At 55.4% G+C, this 27,733-nt stretch overlaps 1 protein-coding gene across 3 annotated transcripts; it reads right to left on the bottom strand.

Annotated features, from left to right (window-relative positions):
- Positions 1 to 3,456: 3,456 nt before the first annotated feature.
- ZNF414 (zinc finger protein 414) lies at positions 3,457 to 26,811 on the bottom strand. 3 transcript variants are annotated; one of them, XM_026655000.2, is made up of 9 exons: positions 26,692 to 26,811; positions 13,839 to 13,992; positions 12,184 to 12,294; positions 10,858 to 10,965; positions 8,622 to 8,727; positions 7,420 to 7,949; positions 6,310 to 6,360; positions 4,758 to 4,916; positions 3,457 to 3,916 (listed from the first exon to the last, which is right to left on the bottom strand). In XM_026655000.2, exons 1-9 carry the CDS (start codon positions 26,692 to 26,694, stop codon positions 3,840 to 3,842), a joined length of 1,299 nt encoding a protein of 432 aa, XP_026510785.1. In that variant the 5' UTR covers positions 26,695 to 26,811; the 3' UTR covers positions 3,457 to 3,839. The 3 variants fall into 3 exon arrangements, with proteins under 3 accessions (XP_026510785.1, XP_026510786.1, XP_026510783.1); XM_026655001.2 differs by lacking the exon at positions 6,310 to 6,360; XM_026654998.2 differs by lacking the exons at positions 3,457 to 3,916; positions 4,758 to 4,916; positions 6,310 to 6,360 and having other exon boundaries at positions 6,634 to 7,949.
- Between the last annotated feature and the right edge of the window lie 922 nt (positions 26,812 to 27,733).

Raw genomic sequence — 27,733 nt, forward strand, 5'->3', positions numbered from 1 at the left:
ACACAGGAATATGGTGTTGCTATGGGCCAGCTGAGTGGGGATAAAGACTGGTATAAGTGATGCCAGAGCATCATTCACCAGGATAGGACAGAGTCTCCCAGCCAACGGGTGATGAGAGCAAGCGTCACTAGCAGATGCAGCTATGTGAGAACTCAGTGTTGGTGAGGTCTCCAGGAGTCTCCTGCACTGACCAAGTGTGGGGGTGAAGCTTCAACCAGGGCCTAGGCTACAGCTGCAAATGCTTCAAAGTGCTTTCCTGGTGTGCCCCATCTCTCCTCTTTCCCGCCCCCGCCCCGCAGCACCTCTGCCGTGCTCAGGTTGAGCTCATCCGAGCCATGGGGGAAGGATAAGTAGAGCTGGGTACCATCTGCCTAGCTGTGCTCGTTGAGTTCCTGGCATCTGATCTGCTTCGCCTAGTGAAGGCAAATATGACCAGAGTCAGAATTGAGCCTTGGGCGGAAAGGTGGGTGGGAGGTGGCGTCGCAGGAGGGAGAGCCAGTTTCCATGCTGCAGGTAGCCAAGTATTAAATCCATGTTACAGCTGAGGACCAGCAAGAGAAACTTGTCCAAGGTCCCCCAGGGCTGGGGCAGACCCTGTGGCTATCAGACTAGCAGCCTCACTCCTGCATTAGTCTACCCCTTAGCCAGGGGGTGGTGTGTGACTCCAGCAGCTTGGCTCAGTCCTCTGCTGAACATTCACCCCGGGCAGCGGAGGTGGGGTGGCTTTCCCATGGGACAATGGTGCCACTGTTTGTATTTCCCAGCCCCAGCCTGTGGAGCAGGTCGGGGAGTGAAATGGTGCCTTGGTCCAGGTCCTTGTTGGGCCGCTTCAAGGGAAGCGCTTTGCTTTATGGAAAGCAATAAATAGTGGTGTCCCCCAGGGATCTGTACTGGGCCCAGGGCTGTTCCACTTATTCATCAATGATCTGGAAAAAGGGGCAAACAGTGAGGTGGCAAAATTTGCAGATGATACAAAACTACTCAAGATAGTTAAGTCTAAAGCAGACTGTGAAGAGCTACAAAGGGACTTTACAAAACTGGGTGACAGGGCAACAAAATGGCAGCTGAAATTCAATGTTGATAAATGAGAAGTAATGCACACTGGAAAACATAATCCCAACTATACATATAAAATGATGGGGTCTAAATTAGCTGTTACCAATCAAGAAAGAGAGTGTGGTGGATAGTTCTCTGAAAACAGCCCCTCAATGTGTGGGGGCAGCTAAAAAAGTTTATGTTGGGAATCATTAGAAAGGGATAGATAAGACAGAAAATATCATATTGCCTCTATATAAAGCCATGGTATGCCCCCATCTTGAAAACAGCATGCAGATCTGGTTGCCCCAGCTCAAAAAAAAGATACATTGGAACTGGAAAAGGTACAGAAAAGGGCAACAAAAATGATGAAGAGGATGGACCAGCTTCCCTATGAGGCGAGAGTACTAAAACCTGGGACTTTTTAGCTTGGGAAACAAATTACTAAGGGAGGAGGGATATGATTGGGGGAGGCAGATCCTATAAAAGCATGATGGGTGTGGAGAACGTACATAAGGAAGTGTTATTTACTCCAGCTCATAACACAAGAACTAGGGGTCACCAAATGAAATTAAGAGGTAGTGGGTTTAAAACAAACAGAAGGAAGTTTTTTTTTTCATACAAACAGCCAGTGGAACTCTGCCAGAGGATGTTGTGAAGGCCAAGACTACCAGGGTTCAAAAAAGAACTAGCTAAGTCCATGGGGGAGAGAGGGGGGAAGAGAGAGAGAGAGATAGGTCCATCAATGGCTATTAGCCAGGATGGGCAGGGAGGGTGGCTCTAGTCTCTGTTTTCCAGAAGCTGGGAATGGGTGACAGGGGATGGATCACTTGATGATTCCCTGTTCTGTTCATTCCCTCTGGGGCACCTGGCATTGGCTACTGTCCAAAGACAGGACACTGGGCTAGATGGGCCATTCGTCTGACCCAGTCTGGCCATTCTTATGAATGGTGAACCTAGCCCCAGGGCTGCTTCCACGCTCCTACTGCAGCACTGGGGGTGGGTGGTAAACAAGGCTGGCAGAGAGTAACTGCCAGGCAGTGAACTGTTCTTCTGCCTCCTTCTGGTCTCGATGGTAAGATCCATGGACCAAGCCCTCTCCCTTCCTGGGGTGCATGTAGCGCACCTCGCATGGGGGGGAGGAGGGGTCATCCTGCTCCCGCTTGGGGCCTGTGGGCACCACTTCAATACGACTCATCAGCAGGTGAGGCCAAACAGCTGCAGGTTGTGTAGGGCAGTGTTTAAAAGTAGTTTCTCTATCTTCTTTACCCCCCTCCATCTGAGATTGAAACAGCCCCTGGCTGGCGGGAGAAGAGGTAGGTGGGTATCAGCTTAGGTTTTCTTAAACCAGGCTGCCAGGAGATCACAAGCCCCCCCTCCACGAGGGAAGATTTTAACCTGGCCAGGCTGAAGTGGTTTTACTGAGCAAAAACCCCCTCGCGCCTCTTGACAGGTTTGGCTCCCGCTACCGTCAGTGACCCTCGCTTGCAAGGCAAAGGCAGCGCTTTGGTACCGTTTAGGCCATGACCCAGTTGCTGCAGGAGTGGAGGGAATTTCCCCTTCTCTCGGGCCTGGGGTTACACTTGATCCTGCTCGATCCCACCCCTGCACCTCGTAGCCAGGTTCGCCTCCCCCCTCGGCCAGATACAGTTGGCTCAGCAGAAGTCTTCTGGCGCCCTTGCTCTCCTGTCCCCGAGAGCTGGATTAACCAGTCGGCAGAACAAAACCTGTTGCTGCTGGAAACGTCTACGCCCTGGTGCGACAGCCGTAGCTTGGGGCAAGTCCCTGAGGGTCAGATTTCTAGCCAGGCTCAGACCCCAGGAAGGTGCAGACTGAGAGGGCCTGTTTCACACACAGCATGCGGCACAGCTCGGGGGAGCCCTTTTGAAAACGGGACCCACCTGCTCTCTGCCTCTGTCTCCCCTGCTGTGAGACTCAGCGCGCTCTGCCTGGTTTTCTTCGAGCGTCAGCGCGAAAGGGCAAAGAGGGGCTGGGTGTTTGCACAGCAGGTCCCAGCCTGCAGGCGCTGCCAGCAGAACCCAGCGATCCTGCTCTGGCCAGCTCCCTAGGCCTAGACTGATGCGGTTAGCTTCCTGCTCCCCCAAAAGCAGAATCCTGGAGGTTGGCCTTGTCCCCATCCTCCTGGCACAGCGCTCGGAGGGAGGCAGGGCTGGCCATTACCCTCTTAAAAATCAATTATCCTGCCCTGAGGCTACTGTCTAACCAGCCCCCCTCCCGTAGAGCCCTCCCCATGCAGGGTTCCTGCATCCCGCTCTATCCCCCGAGGGAAACTTACACCAGTCTTTTACCCGGCTGCAGCCCGCGCTTAGAGCCCTGCCGCTCAGCCGCCTGCTCCCTGCCCAGGGAGAGGCCCTGCCCAAGGCAGCATGACACAGAGCAGACGGAGACCCTTCTGTCCAATTCCCATTTATTTCTTAGCGACCTCATCCCCGAGAAGAAGTCCACTAACTCCTGAGCAACTCTACCAGGCTCTACAGAGAACCCTTGTGCCTGAAGCAATAAGATCTGGAGCAGGGGGGAGACACACACAAGCTTCCAGGACTTAAATTAAAGTTAAAAAAAAAAAAAAAAAAAACTAAGAAAAAGCCTCTCCCTGCCCCAACTCTTTGCAGTGCACAGCTTGAAGTCAGTGGCATGGCTAGGGGTGAGGGGAGGGGTGCAAACACAGCATGGGAAGAAGAGGGGGGGGGGTAGGTTCCTGCTGCAGCACTGGCTTTTACGTACACCCGTTCCTACGGCATTCCCATGCACACCTCCTTCCCCACCCCGGCTCAGCGGGAGCATCAGAGCTGCGAGTACAGGGAGTTCTCCATCTCCGGCGGGAGCTTTGAGTGGAAGGCGGCGAGGCCGACGCCGAAGTCTGCAAGAGAAGCACAAGGGAGAACCATCAGCGCTAAGAAATCCGCCAACTCCCGGGCGGCTGCTCGAGAGGCTGTGGCGAAGTGGGGCATTGGGTGCATGGCCGCCTAGCTTGCGTGGGGCCAGCGCTCTGGCTTTCCGCCCTGCGGTTGCAGCTCAGCGGAGGCCATTGTGTTGGTGTAGAAGGCGAGCTTCTAGCCCAGCTTGTGACCAAGAAAACCTGGTCGGGTCCAATACAGCCGCCTTCGGGAGCTTGCAGAAAGGCCCAGGCCGTTATCTGCTCCAGGCACCTCGACTGACTCTGAAGCCTAATGATAAGTCCAAGGTCATTGCAGTTTGGTAGAACCAGCCCGTTGTTCTGGGCTTGTGGGTGCAGCTGTCCCCTCTAGGAGCACTTCAGCCAGGACAGCCGGGCAAGGGGCAGGTTTCCCAGCCAAGGGGGAGGATGGAGTTGGTGCAGCTCCGAGACAAGTAGGGAAGCAGTTAACATCAGGGGCCATTTCTCGGGCAGCTTTAGCAGGGTCCACATCTCTCCGGTCCCTGTGCATTGGGGCAGCGTCCCCTCCCTAGATCAGTCAGAGACACGTTTTCCTCCCCCCCCCCGAACCTCCCCAAGCCAGGCTCCCTGCTTCTCCAGCCAGGAGAGGCAAACTCCAGCGCTGTCAGGCTCTGGGGAAGGGTGTGACTTTGGGAAGCTGGGCTATGACCCACTCCCACTACAGGAAGACTTGTCATGCAAAGGAATCTGGGCTGAATTCCGGGGCTCAGGATCCCCCGATCAGCTCCTCTCACCAGCAAGCAGGGCAGATTCCCGTCCCCCAGCTCCCCCCACTGCAGCGCACCCATCTCTCCATCCAGCCGGCCGGGCAGGGGCGGATTCTTGTGCTGATCCTCAATGTGCAGCGTCATCTCTTCCCGCGAGGCGCTGGAGAACGGGCATTGCATGCAGGTGTAGCGCCCCCGCGTGTGCTCCCACACGATGCGGCTGTTGGAGGAGTGGCCTGCAACACAGGGGGCGGAAAGCGAGTGCGTTGACTTGCTAGTGCCCGGGGATAGCAATCGCACGGCCAGCCCCTTCCCCCCCTGAGAGGCATGCGCAGCTGTTCAGCACCACCACGGCAGCACCTGGGCCACGACCCCTGAAACACACCCAGCAGCTGATGGCCGTGGGAATGGGAGGTCCCAAGGCCAAGGCAGGCAGCATGGTACATTGGACTGCGATTCAGGACGCCTGGGTTCTATTCCCAGTTCTGCCGCTGACCAGCTGGTCCCCTCCCGCCCTTGGTCTGTCTGGTCTCTTGAGACGGTGCGCGCTGTGGGGCAGGGACTGTCTCTTTCTGGGCAGCACCCGGCAGGGTGGCCTGAGTCTCTGGTGCCTCTCGCTGCTACTGTAACGCCCCTAACACAGAAGAGGAACAGGGGGCTGGGCCAGCGGCTGTTCCAGTTTACGCCCCAAAGGGCAGGTCATTCCCCTGCCCAAAGCCCTCGCTACCACACGCTTGACTCGGCTGGGGAAATCCAAGCCTCCCTGGTTTCACAGTAGAACAGCCGATTTCCCACGCCTCCCAGGTTTGGCATGGGGTCCAACAGGGACAGGCCAGGCTGACACTGCTTCCAAGGGCTGCCAGGCCTCCGAGATCATCCCTGCTCTATAGAGTGGAGGGGAGCAAATGGTCCGAGCCCCCAGAAACTGCAGGGCCACTATCCCTCCCCAGATATCAGGGCCAGCACCCCACAGACACACACTAGCAGCACGGCACACAGCGTCGGGCTGAGGGTAACAAAGCCAGTCCCCGCCCAGGGTTGGGTTTAAACAAGAAGTCTTGTCCATCAAGACACCGCCGCAGCTGTCAGTCCCAGACAACTGCCTCTCACCACCAGATCAATTCCCCCCGCCCAGGGCAGGCAGCACCCTCCCTTCTCAGCTAGAGATACGTCAACAGTTTAATACCAGGCCTCTGTATTATGTCCCTTATCGAGGAGCTCGGAAGTCTCCATCCAGTGACTGAGCAGTCTTGATGCTGCTTAGCTTGCAGGCAATCAGGGCATAGGGCTGAAGGTTGGAACACCAGAACGGCCAGACTGGGTCAGAACACTGGGCCATCTCCCCCAGTAGCCTGTCTTCTAACAGTGGCCAATGCCAGGTGCTTCAGAGGGAATGAACGGTTATTGGACTAAGCCACTCAACCACAGGTATTGTGGTTGTTTTGCCCCCTGGGTGGTGCCCTTGGGCCTTCCAAGGACTAAGAGCCCCTTGCTGTCCTGTGTGACATGGCTAATTCAAGCCCCCCCTCCTTGGGTTCCCCAGTTCCCAGGGCAGGTCACCCCCTCACCGCACAGCAGCACCACCCAGTGACCAGAGAGCAGCCCAAAGCCGAGAGGTGCCGGACTAACCTGAAGTCACACCTGAGCCAAAGCATGGGAGGCGTGGGCCGACGCACACACCTGCGAAGGGAATCGAGGGGCGAGACAAGCATTAGGCCTTCCCCTCCCTTGGCTGGGGGGGAAGGGACGCAACCAAGAGGCTCTGGCTCGGATGCCAGCTGTGTCCAGCTGCAGCTGCCACTGGCTTTTCAGAACAAGGCTGACAGGACCAGGGGGCATCACTCCAGGCGCTGCCCCCGCAGGACTCCACGGACAGTTCCAGGGGGTGGAAGCGGGACAGAGATTGGGTGTGGGGGAGTGGGGGGAGCTGAAGGGCTTTTTTTTTTTTTTTTTTTTAAAAAGCACAGGGAGTGACTTTCACACTGGAGCAAATGAGAGCCAGGAACACGTCCCGGTGCCCACACCATCCGCAGGTTTGCCAGGGCGTTAGCTGGGCAACAGTCACAATAGCCTGTCGCCGGGGCGCCTCCTCCCACCAGCTCCTGCGCCAAAGGGGTCCCCAGCGCAGGCCGACGACGGCCATGATGGGAAAGGGAGCGGGGCTCACCAGCCGAGCACGGTGGCCACAGGCTGGTGGGAGGGAGCGAGGGAGGAACAGGCCAGGGAGGCGTCACGGCCTCGGTTACAGAACGAGAGGCGAATTCTCCGCTGGCGTGGTATCTCCGTGGAGGCTGGTGGAGCCAGGGGAAGATTCATCCCAATACACCCCCAGGCCTTGGCAAACAGAGCAGGACAAATGGGATTGTGCCTCACGCCCCACGTCCGGGGAGCCCTCTAAGAGAGACGTGGGCCTTGCTCTCAAGTTTCCCCATGGAGCAGCTTGTCTGTGGGGGGCGAGATGTTGGGACGAGGGGCGGAGAAATGGCCACTGGAACCCACCCCTGGAGCCCGGGACAGAGGGAATCTGGGAGCTTGAGCAAGTGGGATCTCTCTGGTTCTCAGGGTGGCAAGGGGAGGACAGGGCAGCTGGTGGGTAGCGTCCTCGGCCGGAAGTGCCTCCCCGCCCGCCTGTGGGTTCTCGCAGCAGCGGTCTGGGGCGAGCCTGGAAGGAGGTTTGCTGTAGCCTGGGGGATTCCCAGCTGAAGACGACAGATTTACCTGCTGACCCTGTGTTCTCACCTTGACTTTTCTTCCACACAGCGTTGGAGACGGGGAGGCCTTGGCTGGGCAAGTACGGCCTGAGGCGATGCTGAACCGAAGCCTGAGGTAGGCTGTAGGGAGAGGGGTGCATGTAGGACAGGAAAGGCCCCGGCACCGAGGAGTGAGGCTGGCCCGAGAACCGGGTTAAGGACGACGGCCCGAAGAGCGAGGGCTCCAGCAGAGGGAATGGGTGGGAAGCCGGAGAGACCAGGGGCATGGACTCCAGGGAGCCGTGGAGACTAGTCGGGAGTGAGGCTGGCACGGCGGTGGAGACAGCGTCCATGCTGGGGAGGATGGCTTCTTTCTCCATGTGCCGGATGACGCTCTGGAGTTTGGGCAGCCCCTCCAGCGGCTTGGCCGGGGGGTCCTTCTCCAGACCGGAGGTAGCAGGTGGGGTGGGCCTCTCGGCTTTCGGCGCCGGAGCCGGGCTGCTGGCGCTGTCGGAGCAGACGTGCAGGTGCTTGAAGAGGGAGCGGTGGGTCCGGAAGCGCAGCAGGCAGTTCTCACACCTGGGGAGCGACAGGAGAGGGCGAGTCTGCAACGGCCCGGCCCGAGGGGAAGCCGCCGGCCTGCAGGCTCAGCCGAGCGGACCAGGAAATCTCTCTCATGGAGAAAGAAGCCATCCCAGGCACATGGCTGGAGTACAGGTCTGGGCCCAAACCCACCAGACCCCACTAAGGTTGAGCCATTTTTTGACCCGACCCTTCCTCCGAAACTGGAGCCAGTGGTGCGGCCGCATGCCCCTCTCTGGTCAGCTGTCACCCCCTGCTGCACTGCCCAGGTCGTGCGGCCAGAGGCGCTGCCACCTTGGCAGTCACGCCGCGGCCGGCAGGAGCGGAACAGGCAGCGGCTGCCCAGACCCCGACCCTCGGAGGCGGGTCCCGTTGGGCTGCGGGACTCTAGAGCCCAGAGGACAAAGCCAACGCCGAGGAGGGAGAAGAACTGGCCCATTGGATCCCACAAGGGCCCTGCCACAAGCAGAGGGACAGCACGGAGCGGTTGCCCAGGAGAGAGCCCCATTGCTTGGCACAGTGACGCCAGTGCCCTGGTGAATAGCCTGGCGGGCGCAGTGCCCTGCCTAGGAGATCTGGGGGCTCTGGACGAGCTGGGACCAGTGAGAGGGGTCGGTGAGGGAGGAGAAGAAGGGGCCTTATTTCTGTGACCCAAAGAGAGGGACTTACTTGAAGTAGCGGTTTGGCTTGTAGTGCACCTTCATGTGAGCCACCAGGTCCTGCATGCTGGGGAAAGTGTCCGTGCAGCCCTGGGTGGGGCAGTGGAATATTTTACCTGGCAGAAGAAGGGCAGAGGGGTCAGTGAGACACCCACAGTCAGGTCCACCCTAGACACAACGTTCTCAGTTTACATCGAGGGGATTCTTTAGAACCAGCTACGCAATGGTTAGGGACCCCAGCCCCTTCGACACGCACACCGCTCACCGCTGTAAACACACTCGGAACCTCGACAGGAACTCCGCACTTAACGTTGTTACGTCGCTGATCAGAGAACATGCTCGTTTAAAGTTGCCCAATGCTCCCTTAGAACATCGTTTGGCAGCCGCCTGCTTTGTCCACTGCTTGCAGGAAGAGCAGCCCGTTGGAGCTAGCTGGTGGGGGCTTGGAACCAGGGTGGGCTGGCAGCCCCCCTATCAGCTCCCCGCTCCCCTAAGTTCCCTGTGCAGCAGCTGCCCAGCAGGCTAGCAATTGCTGGCAGTTCAGCTGGCCCTCCCCCCACTGCCATGTGCTGTTCCTGTCCTCTGCTTTGGAGCTGCTCCCGGGAGCTTCCTGCTTGCTGTGTGGAGGGGGAGGAGGGGGAAGAGGGAGGCTAATATCAGGGTGTCCCCCTCCCCCCTGCTCCTGCCCCCTGCTTAACCCATCTTCCATAGAGCAGGGGGGGGACACGACAGGGCTCAGGACGGAGGGAGGTTGCTGATCTACTTAAAAAGGCAATGTACTTAGAGTGCGGTCAGTGTACTTAAAGGGGCAATGCGCATCGCTCTGTCTCTCACACAGGGGGGGTGTGTGTCTCTGTCTGCCATGCTGTCTCCCCTCCCTTCATTCGTGCTGCCTTGTAGAGTGGGAGGCTACATTAACAACAATGTGTTAACCCTTGAGGGCTCAGCCAAGTGCTAGTTCATCATTTAGCAGCAAGGCATTCCCTGGGAAATATCCCACCCTCTGACTCCACCACCTCAACCAAGCTTCACAGTCATCATTGCTGTGTACACTATTAAAACTCTTTAAAACTTATACTGTGTGCGTACACACACACACACACACACACACACTCTATAATATAGTCTTTTGTTTGATAAAATTTTTTCCCTGGAACCTAACTCCCCCTATTTACATTAATTCTTATGCGGAAATTGGATTCGCTTAACATAGTTTCACTTAAAGTTGCATGTTTCAGGAACAGAGCTACAACGTTCAGCGAGGAGTTACTGTATTTGCCAGGGAGGGCAGGGGACCTTGTTATCACAGCAAGGGAAATTTCAACCCCCCCCCCAAAAAAAAACCCCAAACAAAAAACAACCCCCCCCCCCAGATTAATTGGACAGTTTACCAGCGCGGCGGCTCGGCAGCAAGTGGCTAATAAGAGGAGGGGTTGGGGGAGGGGCTTCGGAAGAGAACCTGGGGGTGGGGAAGTTAGTGAATTAGCTTCTCCTCGGACAGCCAAGGGGCAGATTGGATCTAGCTCCCAAGCGGCAGGAGCCCATTGGTGAGCGTTTGTGCAATCAGAGCCAGTGGGCTGAGCGTTTGGGATCAGGGAGCTGCTGTTTGCGAACACTTGGCTGGGCGAGTGCCGGTTCACACTGTCTGGGGTCGGGGTTTTATAGCTACGAGCTCCCATTCCCACGTACTGCTATAAAAAGTTACGGCCAGAGTACCCAGCGTCTCCCGTTGTTCCTTGTCGGAGCAACTGAGCACTGAGCTCCTGGGAGAGTCCAGCACGTGTGCCGGGGCCAAGCCCCCGTAACCCCGGCCGTTGTCAAGGCCCGTAACCCCGGCCGTTGTCAAGGCCCGTAACCCCGGCCGTTGTCAAGCCCCCGTAACCCCGGCCGTTGTCAAGCCCCCGTAACCCCGGCCGTTGTCACTCGACGAGTTTGCACTCTCCCTACCCAATCAGTGGGTAGCAATACCATGTGACTTCAGTGGACAATCACCGCTCCAACAAATGCTCACACGCAACCCACAGGCTGGAGTCTCTTCACGAGCTGCTCAGCCATCAACAGCAAACCGATGCTGTAGAACAGCCAGGTTGATGCCCCAGAGGAAGCACTGGGAAGGGATAACGAGGCCTCCTCATCTCGGGCATCCAGCCTACCCTAGCATGTGGTGTCCTGACACCCCACCTCTCGGCAGCAAGGCCCCCCTTCTCCTAGCACCCCGCTGGGACGATATGCAAGCCAGGCCTTACCCTCCAGGGACTGGGTGGGTCTGTAGTGGACTCTCATGTGATCCATCAGCTCCTGCATGCTGTGGAAGGCCAGCTTGCAGCCGTAGCTGGAGCACGGGTAGTGCTTCCCTGGAAGGAGAGAGCCACCGGAGTCATTTCTCTCCCAAGCCCCAACAGCTTCCCTGCCTTCATGTCCTCCCTCCTCCCCAGAACGAGTGCACGGCCTCGCTGGTCCTTCCCTGCTGGCATCAGAATTAGCTGGCTTGGGCAGGACGCACGTCACCCACCCGTGAGAACATAGCAGGCTGCCTCTGGGCCAGAGACCCTGCAGATGTGAAACATAGCGGGTTCACCCAGGAAAGGGGTGCAGATGGTGGCAGTGGCCGTTTGCTCCCCCCACAGCATACCTCACCCCTGACCTGGTGGGATCCCCAATGGCTCATTCAGGCTGCGGCTCTCTGCTGAGATGAGCAACCAACGGGGCCAATTCACACGGAGCGCGATGGTGATTTGTGTCCCTGATGAGACCCACCGAACTCATGTCATACAGGCAGGGACAGCTCTATGTATTTTGCCGCCCCAAGCACGGCAGTGAGGCAGCCTTCAGTGGCATGCCTGCGGGAGGTCCGCCGGTCTCGCGCCTTTGGCATACCCGCCGCCGAATTGCCGCCGAAACCACGGGACCAGCGGATCTCCCGCAGGCGCGCCGCCGAAGGCAGCCTGACTGCCGCCCTCGCAGGGACCGGCAGGCCGCCCCCGTGCGGCTTGCCGCCCCAGGCACGTGCTTGGTGCGCTGGTGCCTGGAGCCGCCCCTGCATACAGGCTGCTGAGTGGTCAGATGGCAACAGTTTCCAGTCCCTGTCGGCCTGGGCTCTGCTTGGACCAGAGACGAAGGGTCCAAAGCTTCAGTTCTCCCTTAGAAATATTCCATCACGTCCCTTCCCCTCTTCTTCCCACTTCTGCCTCTCTCCTGCCACTGCCTGGTCTCTCTCCCCTGCTCCAGGTAGCCACAGGTTTCCCTTGCCACCTCCTCCGGCGCCGCCCCTCTGGGTCTTCTCGCCGGGACAGTTCTCAGGGCGAACAGGAAGAGTTTAGCTGATTAGCCCAGGAATACAGCAAAGGAATCTGGCCTGAACCCAAACTCCTCCCCCTTCTCTAGTAAGAATCCCAGGTTAACATTTAAGGGACAAGTTTGAATTAGTCTCCCTAAAGAAAACAGATGAACAGTTGTGCCCCTGAATATACCTGGAGCGGTGCCCTCTGCTGGAAGAGAGTGGACCTGCTGGGATCGCAGTTCTACCCCACCCCCGGCCCGGCCCCCCATGCACTGCTACTCCCTGAGCTCACCTGGGAGGGGTCTGCGCTTCGGGAGCCGCAGGTCCTGAGCTTGAGCCCCGCTGCCTCCACTTCCTGTTGGGTGCATCTGGCTGCCCGACACAGCCAGGTCATTGTAGCCTGCTGGAGAGATCCAGAATTACGCCGCGAGCGTGGCCATCTGAGCGAGGCTGAGCTGCAGTCAAGAGTAGCATTGCCCAGGGCATAGCAAAGCTCTTGCCAATACCAGGCGGAGGCCATCAGAACAGGAGCGCGTTCGGCACAGTGGGGTATTTCAGCTGTCGTGGTGGTCTCCGAGTTCTGTATTTCAACACGGCCATTGCTGGGTGCCACTTCCAAGCTTCTCAGCGTTTGGATTCCTTTTCAAGCTGAACCTGGGTGTTGGGTTTTTATTGGAAGCATCTAGGTTTGTCTACCTTGCCATTCAAAACCCGCGGCTGGCCCGTGCCAGCCAACTCAGGCATGGGGGGCTCGGGCTATGGGGCTGTTTCAGTGCGGTGGAGATGTTTGGCCTCAGGCTGGATCTAGGACCCTGCAAGGTGGGAAGGTCGACACTGCAGTTAAACAGCCCCTTAGCCCGAGTCAGCTGGCACAGGCCAGCCGCAGCGCAGACCTACGACATTGCGGCATGGCTTCCTGATGCCGGCTCTCAGCCTGAACGCCTCGGAAAGGTTTGTGAGCCGCGTTGGGAGGGAGCCATAGCCAGGCCTCTCCACAGGGCATCTGGGGGCAAAGAACCAGCTCTTCCACTTCCCACCTTTGGAGGCCAGCAGGAACCAAGGCCTCAAGGCCATTTAAAAGCCAATGTCCAGCTCGTGCACTAAGTTCTGAGGCTCCGTTTGCTCTGCAGCAAAGAACTATTCTTTGCAATGAGCTTGTTAGCTGCTGGATCCAAGAAGGGCAGGTCCAGAACGGCCCTACACATGGGCGTCTCTAGCCTAGGGACGATTCCTACACAGCACATGCAGGATGCACTTTGGAAGTCAGAATTTTCGTCGACCCAAATGGATTTCCCCACCCCCACCCCAAAAACTAAGGTGATACACTAGATCTTCACCACCACCAGGGCTATGCCACAGTCCAGACCTGGGATGGCGGCGGGCGGGCGTAGGTCCACATTCAGCTAGTCTGAACAGGGTTGGAAATTTTTTCAAGTGGGAAAAGCATTTCTTTCCCTGTTCTCCCATAATTCCAAGAGAGATGCTGGAGGGATTTTTCCACCGTCTTAGTCTGATCCATTAAGTCACCTTGCCTGCCCCCCCGTCCAAGCCTGAAAGATTGGAGCAGGAAGGTTTCAGAATGGGAAGACGGGGGTTGGAAGGGAGAAAGCTTGGCGCTCGTCTAGCTCACGGCCTCTATGGAACCTGACGAGGGACATGCTGTCTTAACACAGGTGGGAGGTGACGGGCGAAACCTAGAGGTGTGCTCAGCTGCTTCAGCAGGAGAATTCTTCACGTGGGTCCCGATAGCCCACGTTTGACACCACCCTGACCAGAACCTCGTGGGGCAAACCCACGCAGTGGGGTCAGCTTTTGCGTTACTGTGAGCGGGGGCTTTCCACGCGCACACTGCCCCTGGCTCTTCCCTCTCATGCCAACTGCCTTGCAACCTGCAGCCACCCTCCCCATCTCCCACCGACACTTCTGCTCCCGCGGAAACGTATTTACCACCCAAGGAGAAGGAGGGCAATGCCGCGTCTTTCTCAGTCTTCAGGGCTTTGCTCTTGACGGGGCCGGGCGAGGCGTAGTGCTCGTGGTAAGCGAGTGCCGTGGCGGAACGGGCAATGCCGGGCACTGGCGAGGGGCTCTTCTCCTGGTGATGCTAAACCAGACACAAGGGGACAAGGTCAGCTGTGCACAGAGAGGTCTCGTGAACGCGCAAGACCGACACCTCCCCTCCCCAGCTGCCAGCTGTGATGGACTCAAGCAGGGGAGAGCAGGCAGGGCCGGGCCCAGAGATGGGCAGGGGAAAAGGTTCTGTATGAGGAGAGGCTGAAAAGGCCCAGGGCTGAGGAGTCTGGTGAGGGATACAAAGCTGCATGTGGCCTGTCGGAACTGGGAGCCCTCCACATCCTCTGAACCCCAGGCCGGCCGCCCCCAAAAAGCAGGGTCTCCTCTGCCCCCAAACCAGTTGCTCCTTCAAATAGTTTAGTTTCCCCTGCCTTGCCCCTCCCGAGTGTGGCATGGGAAAAGCTGCTGAGACAGCAGTGACCAATTCCGCCCCCTCCCTCTGCCTATCTGCTACTCAGCTACTGGGGCATGTGGGTGCCAAGGAGGTAGCTTTACCACTACCTGTGGCCACAGGACCCATGGGGGCATCAGACTTCCACAGGGAAAAAAAAAAAACAGGAGGGGAGGGGCTCATGGGGAAGATACGAGAGGGAAGGGGAGGCATGTTAGGGAATTGTCCTAGCCCACCGGCCTTCTGCTCTCCCTCTCCGGTCACTCTTCCCTGCCCCTCGTTCCCCACCACCGAGGAGAGGCCAGCGTGTCTGGAACGGGGCTGGAGAGGGGCAGCGGCTGGGCAGAAGGCCCTTGGGGTGGACAGGAGAGAGCAGTGCTGGGGAAGGAAAAGAAGGGGGAGCTGCTGGAGGGGATGGCTAGTGGCGGGGGGGGGGGGAAACTGCTGCTCCTGCAGGGCCTGGTGAAGGACCTGCCCCAACAAAGCTGGGTCAGGCTCTGGGCATGAGCAAATGTGAAAAATCGGGATGGGGGGGGGAGGGGTAATAGGAGCCTATATAAGAAAAAGACCCAAAAATTGGGACTGGCCCTATAAAATCGGGACATCTGGTGACCCTATACTGCTCCCTCAGGTCAGGGTGTGGGCTGGCAGCACCAGTCAGGAATAAATCACGTCAAACCAACCGAATGGCCTTCTTTGACAGCGTTCCTGGCGCAGCGGATAGAGGGGAAGCTGCAGATGGGGGAATCTCTTCATTTTAGTAAGGCCGTCCCACATGAGGCTCTCATAAGCCCACTAGGAATTACTATCAAACGGGTGGTTGAAAGACCGCACTCAAGGAGTAGTGATCAGTGCCCAACTGGGAGGGCGTTTGTAGTGGGATCCCACAGGGGTCAGACCTGAGTCTGGTACCGGTCAATATTTTCATTAGTGACTTGGATCACGGAGCGGAGAGGATGCTTATTAAATCTGAAGAGGTCACAAGCTGGGAGGGGTCGCCAGCACTTTGGGGGGCAGGATTAGAATTCAAAACGACCGTGACAAATTGGAGCATGGGTCTGAATTCAACAAGATGAAATTCAATAAAGACAAGTGCAAAGTACTCTATGTAGGAAGTGCCGGGGGGGAAATCAAACGCACAACTACAAAGTAGGGAATAGCTGGCTAGGTGGTCGTACCGCTGAAAAGGATCTGGGGGTTACAGTGGATCACAAATTTAATAGGAGTCAAACTATGTGATGCGGGTTTGAAGAAGGCCAATATTCTGGGGTGTATTAACAGGAGTGTTGTATGTAAGACACAGGAGGTAACTGTCCCACCCTACTCGGCACTGGTAGGGCCTCAGCGGGAGGACGGTGTCCAGTTCCGAGTGCCCCACTTTAGAAAAGAGGTGGGCAAATCGGAGAGTCCAAAGGAGAGCAACAAAAACGATAAAATGTTTAGAAAACCTGACCTCTGTGGAAAGGTTAAAAAACTCAGATGTTTAGTCTTGAGAAAAGAAGACTGAAGGGGGGACATGATAACAGTCTTCAAACATGTTAAGGGCTGTTACAAAAGAGGCTGTTGATCCGTTGTTCTCCATGTCCACTGAAGGCAGAACAAGAAGCAATGGGCTTAAACTGCAGCCAGGGAGATCTAGGGTAGATATTAGGGAAAAACTTTCCAACTCTCAGGGTAGCTAAACTCTGGACTAGGTGTCCAAGGGAGGTTGTGGAATCCCCGGCACAGGAGGTTTTTAAGGACAAGTTGGACAAACCCCTGTCAGGACTGGTCTAGGTTTACTCGGTCCTGCCTCAGTGCAGGGGGCTGGATTTGATGATTTCTCAAGGTCCCCTCTTCCAGCCCTGCTTTTCTAGGATTCTCAGTGCAGCAGGTGGCCAGGCGTGCTGGCGGCCGAGCTAAACCCAGGATCTTGGCCAGCCTTAGCCAGAGCCCAGGATAGTCCTGAAAACCAGGAGACTCTCACAAAACTGGGCCACAGGTCTTGTCAAACAAACAAACTGGACATTGTTCTGTGGCTGGACCTCAAGAGCGCATCGTAAAGCTCACTGGGTTGAAACGCCGTGTATTCGGCAAGGGATCCAGCCCGGAAGTCTACACAGCAACGAAACAGCCCAGCGAGCCGGAGTCATCTGGCACGGGCCAGCTGTGGGTTTTTCCTTGCTGCATAGACCTACCCATAGTCTGTGCATCTAGCCCGTACCCCCATCTCTGACAATGCAAAGTTGCAAGAACCTCCCTAGTGGACAGTTTGGGAAGAATATGCCCATGAGGACGTTTTTCCCACCCTCTGGCAGTTAAGAGGTGGGGTGTGCCTGGAAGCAAGAGGGCTTTTCCCCCAGGGATGTTCTAGGTCTTTGAGCTCCTACGCATTTTCTCAGGATCCAGATCTTCTGCAGAGCACCCCCAACAGGCCATTTTTAAGATACCCTGCATTTGGAGGATAGCCTGTTCCTCCCAGCCAGTGCATGCACCCAAACCCACAGTGCAAGCTCCAACAGATTGTATTGGCCTCAGAGGCGCGCACTCGCCAGCGGCCAGTTTTTGCAAAGTCTTCCCCACATGCAGCATCGAAGACATCAGCGAGTTCAGCGTCTGCAGCTAAGCTCCTGCCAGGAGTACATAGATCAGTTGCAAAAACCCCTTCTCCTCCCCACGGCAAGGAAGGCGGGTCAGATGCGGGAGACGCTGGCTTGATTGGTCATCTGCCTGCCAGGACAGCTGATGACGGAGCAGTGCATTGTGGGAGCCTGCTTTATCTTTCTCTCCCCCACGCCGCCAGGGAAATCGGCCTTCCCTACGTGGGTCCCAGCCTAAGCCTATTAGAAACAGACCAGCTTGAAAAAGCCATTTTAAGTTCCGTTCGCTGTAGCGAGGATGAAGGGCTGGGGAGCGGCAGCTGCCAGGCTCAGACAGATGGGAGCCGAGGCAGGGAACAGCGTGCGTACAGCTCACCGTCTAAACGAGGCCAAGCTGCCAATTGTATTTCCCCAAAGCTGTCGGAGCCGAGCAGCCCTTCAGGACGGTGCTGAGATCAACCACATCGGTCTCAGAAGGTCCGGCCCCGGCCCAGTGGATGCATGAGCCTTGGAAACTCGAGGCTGTGAACGCCTCTCTCATGTCAGGAACGGGGCTGTTCCCCCACCTGCGCAGGGAGGCAGCGGTGGGAGTTAGAGGACAGTGTGTAGGGGACCCCATGCCATTCCATCAGTAGGCTCAATGCCCCACCTCTCCCCATGGAGGGCTCAGGGCTAGAGCTCACCCTTTGCTCAGACTCTCATGCAGGGATGAAAATCTAACGCCGACGCTGCTAACTACAGGGCGGGTCCAGCTGGAGACCGTTGGGCCAGTCCGCTCCGGGCACAGCGCCCACCACTACAGCGTGGGATGCTGGAGCTGGATTCCTAGTTTGCCTGGGCAGATGTCCTTGGACCAGTGGGGCTGCTTCCTCCCTTGGCACGGGCGTGTAGCTCTAGTTCACATCGGCACATCAAGAGCAGGGCAGCGCCGTGGTGCAACTCACTAACTTGTTTCCAGGAGAGCCTGGTGTTTACTCTGTACCAGGCCTGAATGCAGCCAAGTACCCCTCAGCCCTGACCACTTTCGCTCCATGGCCTCCTTGATCCTGGCCTGCCAGCTGTGAACACCTGTCCCACGAGGAACTGGCCTGTGACCATTAAACTCATTTTCATGCAAACCAGTAGTCAGATGAATGATTTTTGATCATTATTGCCCTGGGCAGGATCTGAACCCATGACCTAGAGGTGCAAGGCTCCCTACTGCCAAAATCCCCTGGATACCCGCCACAGCCCCCTAGTATCTCATGTGTTTCTCCTCCCAGCACCCAGTGAGGTTTGACATTTTACCGATGACATGCCCATGGTCACACAGGAAACCTGTGGCAGAGTGAGGAATTAAACTTGGGTTTCCCAAATAGCAGGCTAGCACCCTAACCGCTCCTCTCCAAAGGGCCACCGATGGATCCCTCACTGCCAGGCCGCTTGCAAACCACCGGTGAGTGTGGCACCATCCGTGTTTAGCTCGGTGCTTGGGGCAGCTGGTACTGCACAGAACCAGACCCCACAAGGTGCCGCTGATCAGCAAGGCTGATGGCGGGCAGAAGCTGGTCCTGGTTTGTACAGAGGCAGCACAGTTTCAGAGCCTGCTCTGAGGTACACAAAGAAGAGCCTGTTTCTCCTCCTGGCCGTGCTGCAATGGAGTCGGTCAGGGCTAGGGATTCCCCAAGCGGATGCAGGCCCAGTACAGTGACAAGCATCGCAGACCGGGCCAGCGAGGGATGGAAGGGGATAAGGACCTTGCCCCAACCAACCACGTCGCTTCTAAACCCAGCTGCACTGGGGAGTTCTCAGCAGCGGGGATTGAACCTGGGACTGCTGGTTCGGAAAGCACGCCCCCCCGCTGCCTGAGTTAACAACACCCCCACCTGCTGGCAAAGGGCCGCAGCAGGTTCATTAACCTTTGTGGCCCAGCCACCGCCCAAGCACCACCCTGACCTCCTGTCTTGGTCAGCCGGATTCCCCTCATAGATTTTTCAGTGGAAAAGTAAAAGCGACAAAGAGGAAGAACCCGGGCAAAGGACATCCGTGGGCTGCCCAGCAACTTCCCATTTGCAGGTACAGTGCAGGAAAATACTTCCAGGCTCTGGCTCGGTGACATCTCACCTTCTGTTCACCACAAGCAGTAAAGTGTTGGCAGGATTGGGGCTGAAAAATGTACTGATCCGAGGCTGGCTGCTTAACTTTGGGGTTTGTATTTAAAAAACAAAAACAAAAAAAACCCACCACCACCACATCTGGCTATTCTCTAGCTCTTTTCATCAAGAGAGCTCAAAGTGCTTTACAAAAATCACTATCCTCCTTTTGCAGATGGGGAAACTGAGGCATAGGAAGGCAAAGTGACTTGCTCCAGAACACCAGACAAACCAGTGGCAGAGCCCGAAACTGAACTGGGACCTCCCAAGTCCCACTCCAGTGGCCTATCTACTAGGCCACCTTGCCTTCCTCTTCGGCCAGAGGTCAGTTTTATAGAGTTAGGGTGCTCAGCTTGTTCGCTTTCTGGTTTGTGGGGCCTCTTGGCAGCCATCAGCAATAGTTTCATGCTACCTGCCCAGTCTGTGCCTTTAAAGCCAGAAACTCCCTGGGCTTGTCTAGAGGATTTTGCTGCCATAGGTCAGCACAAGGAGGCTGCTGCTGCTGCTCTTTTACTTCTCCTCCTTAGAGGCCAGAAAAGGAAGGTTCTGAGAGGACAGTCAGGGAGGAGTAAGGACAGAGCCAGGGAGCCAGTGGTGCAGTAGGGGGGGCGTGTGCAGTCGGTAGATGGATATTTGGGACCCATCAGGTGCAAAGGCCTTAGGGCCCAGCAGCTCAGGTGCCTACAACACTTGCCTGAGAAGTGGTACCAAGGACAAAGGTGAGTGATCACAGCACTCCAGTTCCACTGGTGGCAGGAGTGGGATGCCCTTACCTTCCTAGTGGTAAGAGGAAGGCCTCTTATTGGCTAGTTTGGCTGGCAGTAGCTGGGATGCAGGGGCCTGAGGACTACTCAGAAGTGACCCTGACACATTCCAACTGTTTCCTTAAATCCCAAAGAGGGGAACAGACAGGGCATATGGTGAGACGTAGGGCACCTCACAGGGCTATACATCTATCAAGGATGCTTTGGGTGGTCCCTGGACCAAACCACTGACCCCGAGTGGAACCGAGCAGGCTACAACCACCACACACAAGCAAAGGGGGAAATCTTTCAGTGGGGCGATTGGGACTCGGTAGGCTCAGAGTGCCTCTGCCATTCCCCCCCACTCCACCCTGAGGGATCAGAACCCCCTCCCCCCTCCTCCCAACCCCATACAGGGGCTGGACATTTTATGCTCCCTACACTCTTAGGCTGGGGTTTTCCCCAGGCGGCCGAAGAATTTTCACCCCAACCCCCAGTAGGGGTCTGAGGCCCCAGCGGGTGTTCGCTTTGCACGCCGTGAGCTTTTCAGCGCATCTCCTCCTTTGGAAAGGTAGAGTAAAGAGACACATAAAGTACCCTTAGCTATAGCATCAGCTTGTGGGTCTGTGCATGTGCTATTGTCAGTTTCTGTTGGAAATCCCCACCTCACAATCTCTGTACAATCTCTGCAGGGGTAATTTTTTAAAAACAACAAAAGTGAGAACTACCAGGTCAAAAAAATCCCTACGTGCCAACATTCAAATGACCTCCCGGAGGTAGAAAAAATAAAAATGCTGCATATCAAACAAGTCTTAGGGAAAGTCAATCATTCAGCCCAACCTGATCAGTCCACCCTGGACTGTCTCAAAGGCTGGTTTGGCTCAGTCCCACTGACACGCAAGAAACAAAGACCAACCATCACCTCCAGCGAGAAGTAATCTAAAAAGCGTGTAGAGAATTCCACAGAGATCTACACTGAGGGATCACGAAGGCTGCATCACTGAATCATCTGACTGCCAGAGCTAAGTCTGTACATACAACGTTAGCTCTGCCCCCACATGCGCAAGTGCCTTAGGGTAAAGGGTTAAGTTTTCCAAGAGCACTTAAAAGGCTTATGACTTAAATCCCATTGAAAGTCAACTATGCTAGGCACTGGACGGACTACATAAGTGACAGTCCTTGCCCGCAAAGAGTTTACAATTTAAGAGATAAGACAACAGGTAGGTGGAACAAACAAGGAGCAGGAGGGGGGGAGGGAGGGGACAGGACAACATATGGGCACAGTCCTTGAAACATCCTATATCTAGTCTTGGGGTAGTGTGAACCAGACACACTGAAAGAGTTACCATACATCCGTATTTCCCCGGACATGTCTGGCTTTTTAGTTGTTAATTGCCGTCCGGGAGGGTTTTTTAAATATATAAAAACGTCCGGAAAATACGGACGTATGATAACCCTACCCACTGCCCCCTCTCCTCTTGGGGTGTCAGCTCGCTCAGCCTGCGGATTGCAACCCCCCCGTGCTGCTGCAACCCTGCGCCCCACGGCTAGGAGCGGTGGCGTCTCTGCAGCCAGCTGCTGGTGCGGGGGACGCGCGGCCGCTTCTCCCTCCTCCGAGCATCCCCCACAGCTCTGGCAGAGCCTCAGTCTCCCCCCTCCGTCCCGGCCGTGCAAGGAGCCCCCCCCGCCAGCGGTCCGTGCAGCCGGGCCTGCCTCCCCCCTATAAAATCGGGACATCTGGTCACCCTAATAGCATCAAAGTGTTTCTTTAGTTAATGAATTAAACGATACAAGCTCCCACAAAACCGTCTGGATTTCAAAGGAAAACTGTTCCGTTAAAAGGTTTCCCACCAGCTCTAGCGTAAACCTCCAGGTGCCGAGCACAAACGGTCCAGCCACATAACTCAGCACGCACTGAGCAAACGGTTACCTTTTGCACGGGTGCCGGAGGAAAGGTTTGCATGCGTCCAGCTGCAACCCCAATGCCAGTGACAGCCCCAGGAGGAGCTGGAGATGAGGGGATAAGAGCGAGTTGCATAGAGCAGTAGTTCTCAACCAGGAGTCGGGGGGCCCCTAGGGGGCCTCGAGCAGGTTTCAGGGGGGCCTCCAAGCAGGGTCAGCATTAGACTCACTGGGGCCCAGGGCAGAAAGCCAAAGCCCCCCGCATGGGGCTGAAGCCCGGGTCCCTGAGCCCCACCACTTGGGGCTGAAGCTGAAGTCTGAGCAATGTAGCTTCATGGGGGACCCTGTGGCGTGGGGCCCTGCTTGCTACCCCCTAACACCGGCCCTGGCTTTTATATGCAGAAAACCAGCTATTGTGGCACAGGTGGGCCGTGGAGTTTTTATAGCATATGGTGGTGGTGGTGGTGGTGGTAGGGGGCCTCGGAAAGGAAAAGGTTGAGAACTCCTGCCATCGAGGTTCTTAGATCTCCGCTCTGGAGTTGGAGGCCTATTTGCGGGGGAGCGGCCAGCAAGCCTCAACGTTTCTTCCGTTTGAAAGCCAGGGGTATTTCTGAACGGCGCTCCAGGAGCCTTACGGCCCTGCGTGCCATCGACAGGGCAGAGGAGTGGAGAAAACCCAGTGAAACATGGAACAATCCTGGCGGATTTGGAGTAAGAGGATGGAGAAAACCCCGCTGATTTGGGGTGGGGGTGCGGCGGGGGAGGGGAAGGTAACTTGGCATAGATTTTCCCAGATTCCCCTGCTGATTTATAGCACCCCAGGTCAGGCTTCTCCATTGGGAGCAGCACCACTCGTTGCTATGGCAACAACAATTCAGCCTCCTTTCTTCAGGGGTTCGATCTCAGGCAGGGGATGAGCATCTTCTAAGCCCTACAGGAAGCAGCGAGCGTGCGCCTGCGTAGTGGGGGGCGGGGGGGGGGGACGGAGGAGAATCCAGTTTTCGGCACAAAACGGTCCGAGTTAAGAAAGGGAAGCAGCAGCAGGGTGTTTGAAATAGGGAGATTTTTCAGATCCCAGTTCCTCACTTTGGACACTGCTTCAGCTCATCCCCAAATGGCCACCGTGTTTTGAGAGCCAGAGCAAGGCGAGAGAGAATTTTAGGCCTGATCTCCCCCGCGGTTTAGCCCCAGTTTTAGCATCTGGTACAGAACAGCAAACTCCCCAAGTCCAGTTCTCCAGGTCCCCACTCCTTGTGGCGCCCTCAGTGCAAAGCAGGTGCAGCATGTGATCAGATCAGAATGGGAGCGTTTTACAGGCACCGTCCTCGGCCCGCCGCCAGATCAGACCAGGACCTTGCCCTGGTGTGACTGCACGAGGTGTGAAGCCAGGGGCATCAGGGCCATAACTCCTTGGTGTATTTCTGTCCTCCAAACCTTAACTCTGCAGCACAATCAGAGGCAGATAGCAGCTCGGGCAGACATACCTGAGCTAGCACTGTTAAAAACCGCAATGTAGATGTGGTGGCACAGGCTTCAGAGTGGGCCGTACCAGCATGCCGGGAGCCTGGGTACACACTCGCGTTGCTAGCCCGCCTGCGCCGAAGCCCGTGCCACTGCATCTTCACTGCTCCGTTTAGTAATGCTAGTGCAGGGTAAGGTACGTCGATCCATGCTGAAATCACGCCTCGGCTCGCCGTGTGGACACACCGTTAGAGTCAGGATTCCAGCCCCGAGCACTAATTCAAAAGTCACTTTATACAGGTATTCCGCTTGGTTGTGCAAAAATTCACCATTTCCCCCCTCAAGAGACTTTCACTAGTGAGCTCTCTCGGGAGAATAACTGCAGGAAGCAAACGCAGCCAAAACACGGTCCTTTACAAAATCCAAACCAACGTTCCGTGGGGGAGGGGTTCACAGCAACCACGCAGCCCTAAGTAGGGAGAGAAGTCCCCATTGCTACGTCTGTTAACGGCCACAGCTCGGCTCCCCAGTGCAAACACGAGGGCTCATTCAGACCAGCTAACACAGAAGACATTCACGAATCCACAGCAGCGGGATAAATGGAACAAATAATCCTATTTGAGAATCTATACCCTGCTTTGCAGCCAGAGGTTTAATACAATTTCTGAAACACACATTGTCACACGCTGAGATAAGAGACAAAGGGTTTGGAGCCAGGGACTCCTGATCACTCACTACAAACATAATAAAAGAGAAGGAGGATGAGAGATACAGGAAATAAAATGCTTGCTATGACAGCAGAATGGCTTTTTCACTGATCGTTCTGCTGAGCTTTCAACCCACAGCTCCGGTGGCTGCTTGCTCAATGTTTCCTGCTCAATCTGGAAAGCATAAATTTGTCACAGTTAAGCCTTGTCCTTTTTTGATGGCTACAAGCAGACCAGGGATCACAGGGTTAATTACGTACATGTTAAATAAAAATAACTGTGTTAAAAGAACACGACGACTGAGCTCAAATGGCATGAAAGTGAGATAATTCAGATTTCTCTTCCAAAGTCTCCTTGACTCACGCTCATCCCCCCTCCCACACGTGTGTTTTGTATTATCGCATGAGGCTGACCATGAACTTCAATGCCATAATCTACAGTTTGTAATGGATCCAGATGACACTTGTTTTTCCTTATTTGCAATATTACTATTTTAGCCTTAAACGTAGATTTCTTCCTTTCTTTTTTTTTTTAAATGATGAAGGGAAAAGACAAGAACTTTGCATTTGTGATTAAATACATTCTCGGTGGAGATCACTCTTATTTATGAAGCATCTAACCTGTGCTAGTGAGAGGAACACACAGAGTTGCTTTGCACCAAGCCGTGATCACCCCTGGGTGTTAATTTCAAGATCTATTCACTGGAATAAATGCAGCTGTGATGGTGGATTACAGCGTTTCCCCTGCTCTTAATTATTTTCAGAGAGGGCTGCATGTCAGGATCCTAAATTTATGATACTTTCACCATTTCTATGCCAGCTTTTAATGGCCCCTAGTCAAGTGACTTGCCCTAAGCAACCTTTTAAAATAGTCCTTCTGAAAATGCTGCTGCTTTCAAATCCTTCCTTACTTAGGCCAGGTCTACGCTACAGTGGCACAACTTACGGCACCGTGGCATAAATGCTTCCTACATGGACGGAAGGGTTTTTTCCATCGATGTAGTTAATCTACCTCTTCAAGAGGCAGTAGCTAGATTGGTAGAAGAGTTCTTCTGCCATTGACCTCGCTGTGTCTACACCAGGCTTAGGTCCACCTACCTACAGTGCATCATTTTTAAGCGTAGACCAGGCCTTAGTTTGGAGCCTTTCATCACTAATCTCTGCCTATTCACACACCTGGTCATGTAAATCAAATAACCAGGCATTAGGAAACAGAATAGATGATATGATCTACCATCATCAGTAAAACCACCTTCTCCCAAGAAAAAACAACAAGGAATCCTTGTGGCACCTTAGAGACTAACACATTTATTTGGGCATAAATAAGTTATTAAGTAAAATATTTATTATAATGTAAAAATAAATAAAATATGTATGCCCAAATAAATGTGTTAGTCTCTAAGGTGCCACAAGGATTCCTCGTTGTTTTTGCTGATACAGACTAACACGGCTACCACACTGAAACCATCTCCCAAGAGCCTCTCTCTCCCCCACCCCATCTGACAGTGATCTCTTGCCCATGTGCTAGCCTGCAAATTGATCTGCAGAGGAAGCCTCCTTCCATGCAGGACCCATTTGAAATTATTTCAGCTTGCAGGACCTTCCTATGCATCCGTACTTCACCACACACACATGACATTACAGCAATAGGGGGCAAGGGGGAGAATTCTCCCCCTCCCCTCAAAACAAAGGCTTGAACCCCCATTTTTCCTACAAACCGCCAGCACCAGCCCAAACCGGTGCAACATCCAACAGCTCACCCGTTGTCACAGCGCACTGCCTGACAGCCACCTCCAGTTCAGGCCGCCCTGAGCCCTCTGAATAACTGCAGCATCCCAGAGCATCTGCAAGCAACCCTAGGATAACAACAAAGCCAGTGCGGGCAGTTCTGGGACAAGGAGCCGGCTAACATGTGCAGTCAATCAGGGGTGGGGGTGGGGGAGAGAAACTGAGGTTTACAAGGGGGGGGAGGGGAGGGTGTCTTTACGAACAAAGACGAATTATAAAAAGAGGAAAGAAAAATCAACATGAAATAAGCAGCTTCCTGTTAAGAAAAAAGGGGCCACTCCAGGTCCATGTGACAGATGGGGTGGGAGGGTACAATGGGCAGGGTGAATTCCTTATACCAGGTTTGCTCATAATCATCCTTAAGGCAGGGGGGTGGAGAGGGGCAGAATGGATGTAATGACTGGGCCCCTGTCCAATGGTCCCACTCCCCCACCCCCCCCAGGAGCCATCTGCCTGGCTCAGCTGAAAGCCAGTTTCAGTTTTCCTTTCCCCTCTGAGTGCAGAAGCTGGGCTAGTTTAGAGGGTCCTGGATCCAAATCCAGGACCCCCCAAAACCAGGCATGGTAACCAAAGGACATAAGGCCACCTAGAGCGCCCCCTCCCCCTCGGCCCGCACCCCTCCTCCCCCACCGCCCACGGGGGCTTGAATCCTTCTCCCCCCCCCCCCCCCCCCCCCCAGCAGATGAGGTGCCATTTCCCCCCTTTGCAAAACCCAAATGCGGTGGATTATTTTAGGGGGGGGGGATATGTAACGCTACCCCCCTCTTTTAGCATGACCTGCTTTTCTCTTTGTGGGGGTGAGGAGGGGAACCCCCCCCTCCTTAAACCAGCTCCTCACTTACTTTCAGCCCCTTCTGGTTCATGTCACAGGCAGAGAGCCCAGCTGCCCCTGGTCAGTTTCAGGCTCTCTCTGTTGTACCGGGTTTGTTTATTTCCAGGACCAGGGAGGTGGGAAGGAGAAGGGGGGGGGGCTGCCCCCCAACACACACACACGAAAGGCTGCTCCTGGGTTAGCCGAGTCCACCTACCATTTCTCTGGCAGATCTTGCAGGGGAGGGGCTTTTGTTCTGGCTTTAGATCCCAAATTCTCCCGGAGCAGCAGCAAGAGACATCAAAAGGCAAAGATGTTACATTGTAGCCATTTTATGTTAAGCAGCTGTCGCGAGACCGAGGGTGATGGTGGAGGGGGGGGGGAAGGGGGAGGGATTTGTTATAGGAGGGAAGTGAGGGATTAGATTCCTTTAGCAAAGGCGGGGGTGAGGGGGGATCTCCTGGAGTTGACAAGACTCCAATACAAACCCAAGAGGCGGTGACTCCAGCGCCCAACCCCCTTGGTCCCCCCTCCTGCCTCTCTGCTCTCCTATCACATGATTGTGTCTCTCATGTGCTTCTGTCCTGCTTCTCCTTTGCTTCCTTTTTTCCCCTTAGTTTGTTTTTTTTTTAATAAGGCCAGAGCTGATGGTGCCAATAAAAAAAGATCTGCACAGGCCAAGGGGCATCCGGGCTTTGTTTAGGGCAATGCACGGCATGGCAGATGTGCACCGAACCATTACATCCAGCGGCAGAAAATGGCTGCAGCATCCTGACCTTTCGGGTGTTTGTCTTGGGCGTGGGGTTGGCGGCTCGCTTGCTCTGCGCAAGGCCAGGCGGGAGAGACGCCCCCATGCCTGTTCGTTAAGAGCGGCCACGGGATCTGAACCGATCTCACAACAGCCCTGAGCCGGCAACAAGGTCCATGCAGATGGACCCTCGGCCGCTTCAGGGCCTAGCAGCAAGATTTGCCAAAGAGTTTATGGGATTTAGGCACCCCATTCCTATCAGCATTCAGTGGGAATTGGACACCTCCATTGCCTTTTGAACAGCCCACCCTATGCTTACATTTTAGGTTCTTTAAGAACAACAGCCTACCATGCACCCTCCCAGGGTACTGTGACTCTAACAGCTGCACTGAGATGGGAGACCCAGCTAGGCAGATGTTTCAGCAGCATTTACTGCAGTGATGCGTTAGTGACCTCACTAGGAGGAACCATAGTTGACTGGTGACAGCGTAGGGACCCAAGAGACCTGGTG

This window comes from Terrapene carolina, unplaced genomic scaffold, assembly GCF_002925995.2.
Source record: "Terrapene carolina triunguis isolate 2854851 unplaced genomic scaffold, T_m_triunguis-2.0 Scaffold194, whole genome shotgun sequence".
NCBI lineage: Eukaryota > Metazoa > Chordata > Testudines > Emydidae > Terrapene > Terrapene triunguis.

Bases quoted from the DNA above. Each gene is read 5' to 3' on its own strand.
- ZNF414 (XM_026654998.2), bottom strand. The intron at 10,966-12,183 runs GTGAGCTCAGGG...CTCTCCTTCCAG, and splicing joins GAAGCGCAGACCCCTCCCAG to GGAAGCACTACCCGTGCTCC. The intron at 8,728-10,857 runs GTAAGGCCTGGC...TTCTTCTGCCAG, and splicing joins ACCCACCCAGTCCCTGGAGG to GTAAAATATTCCACTGCCCC.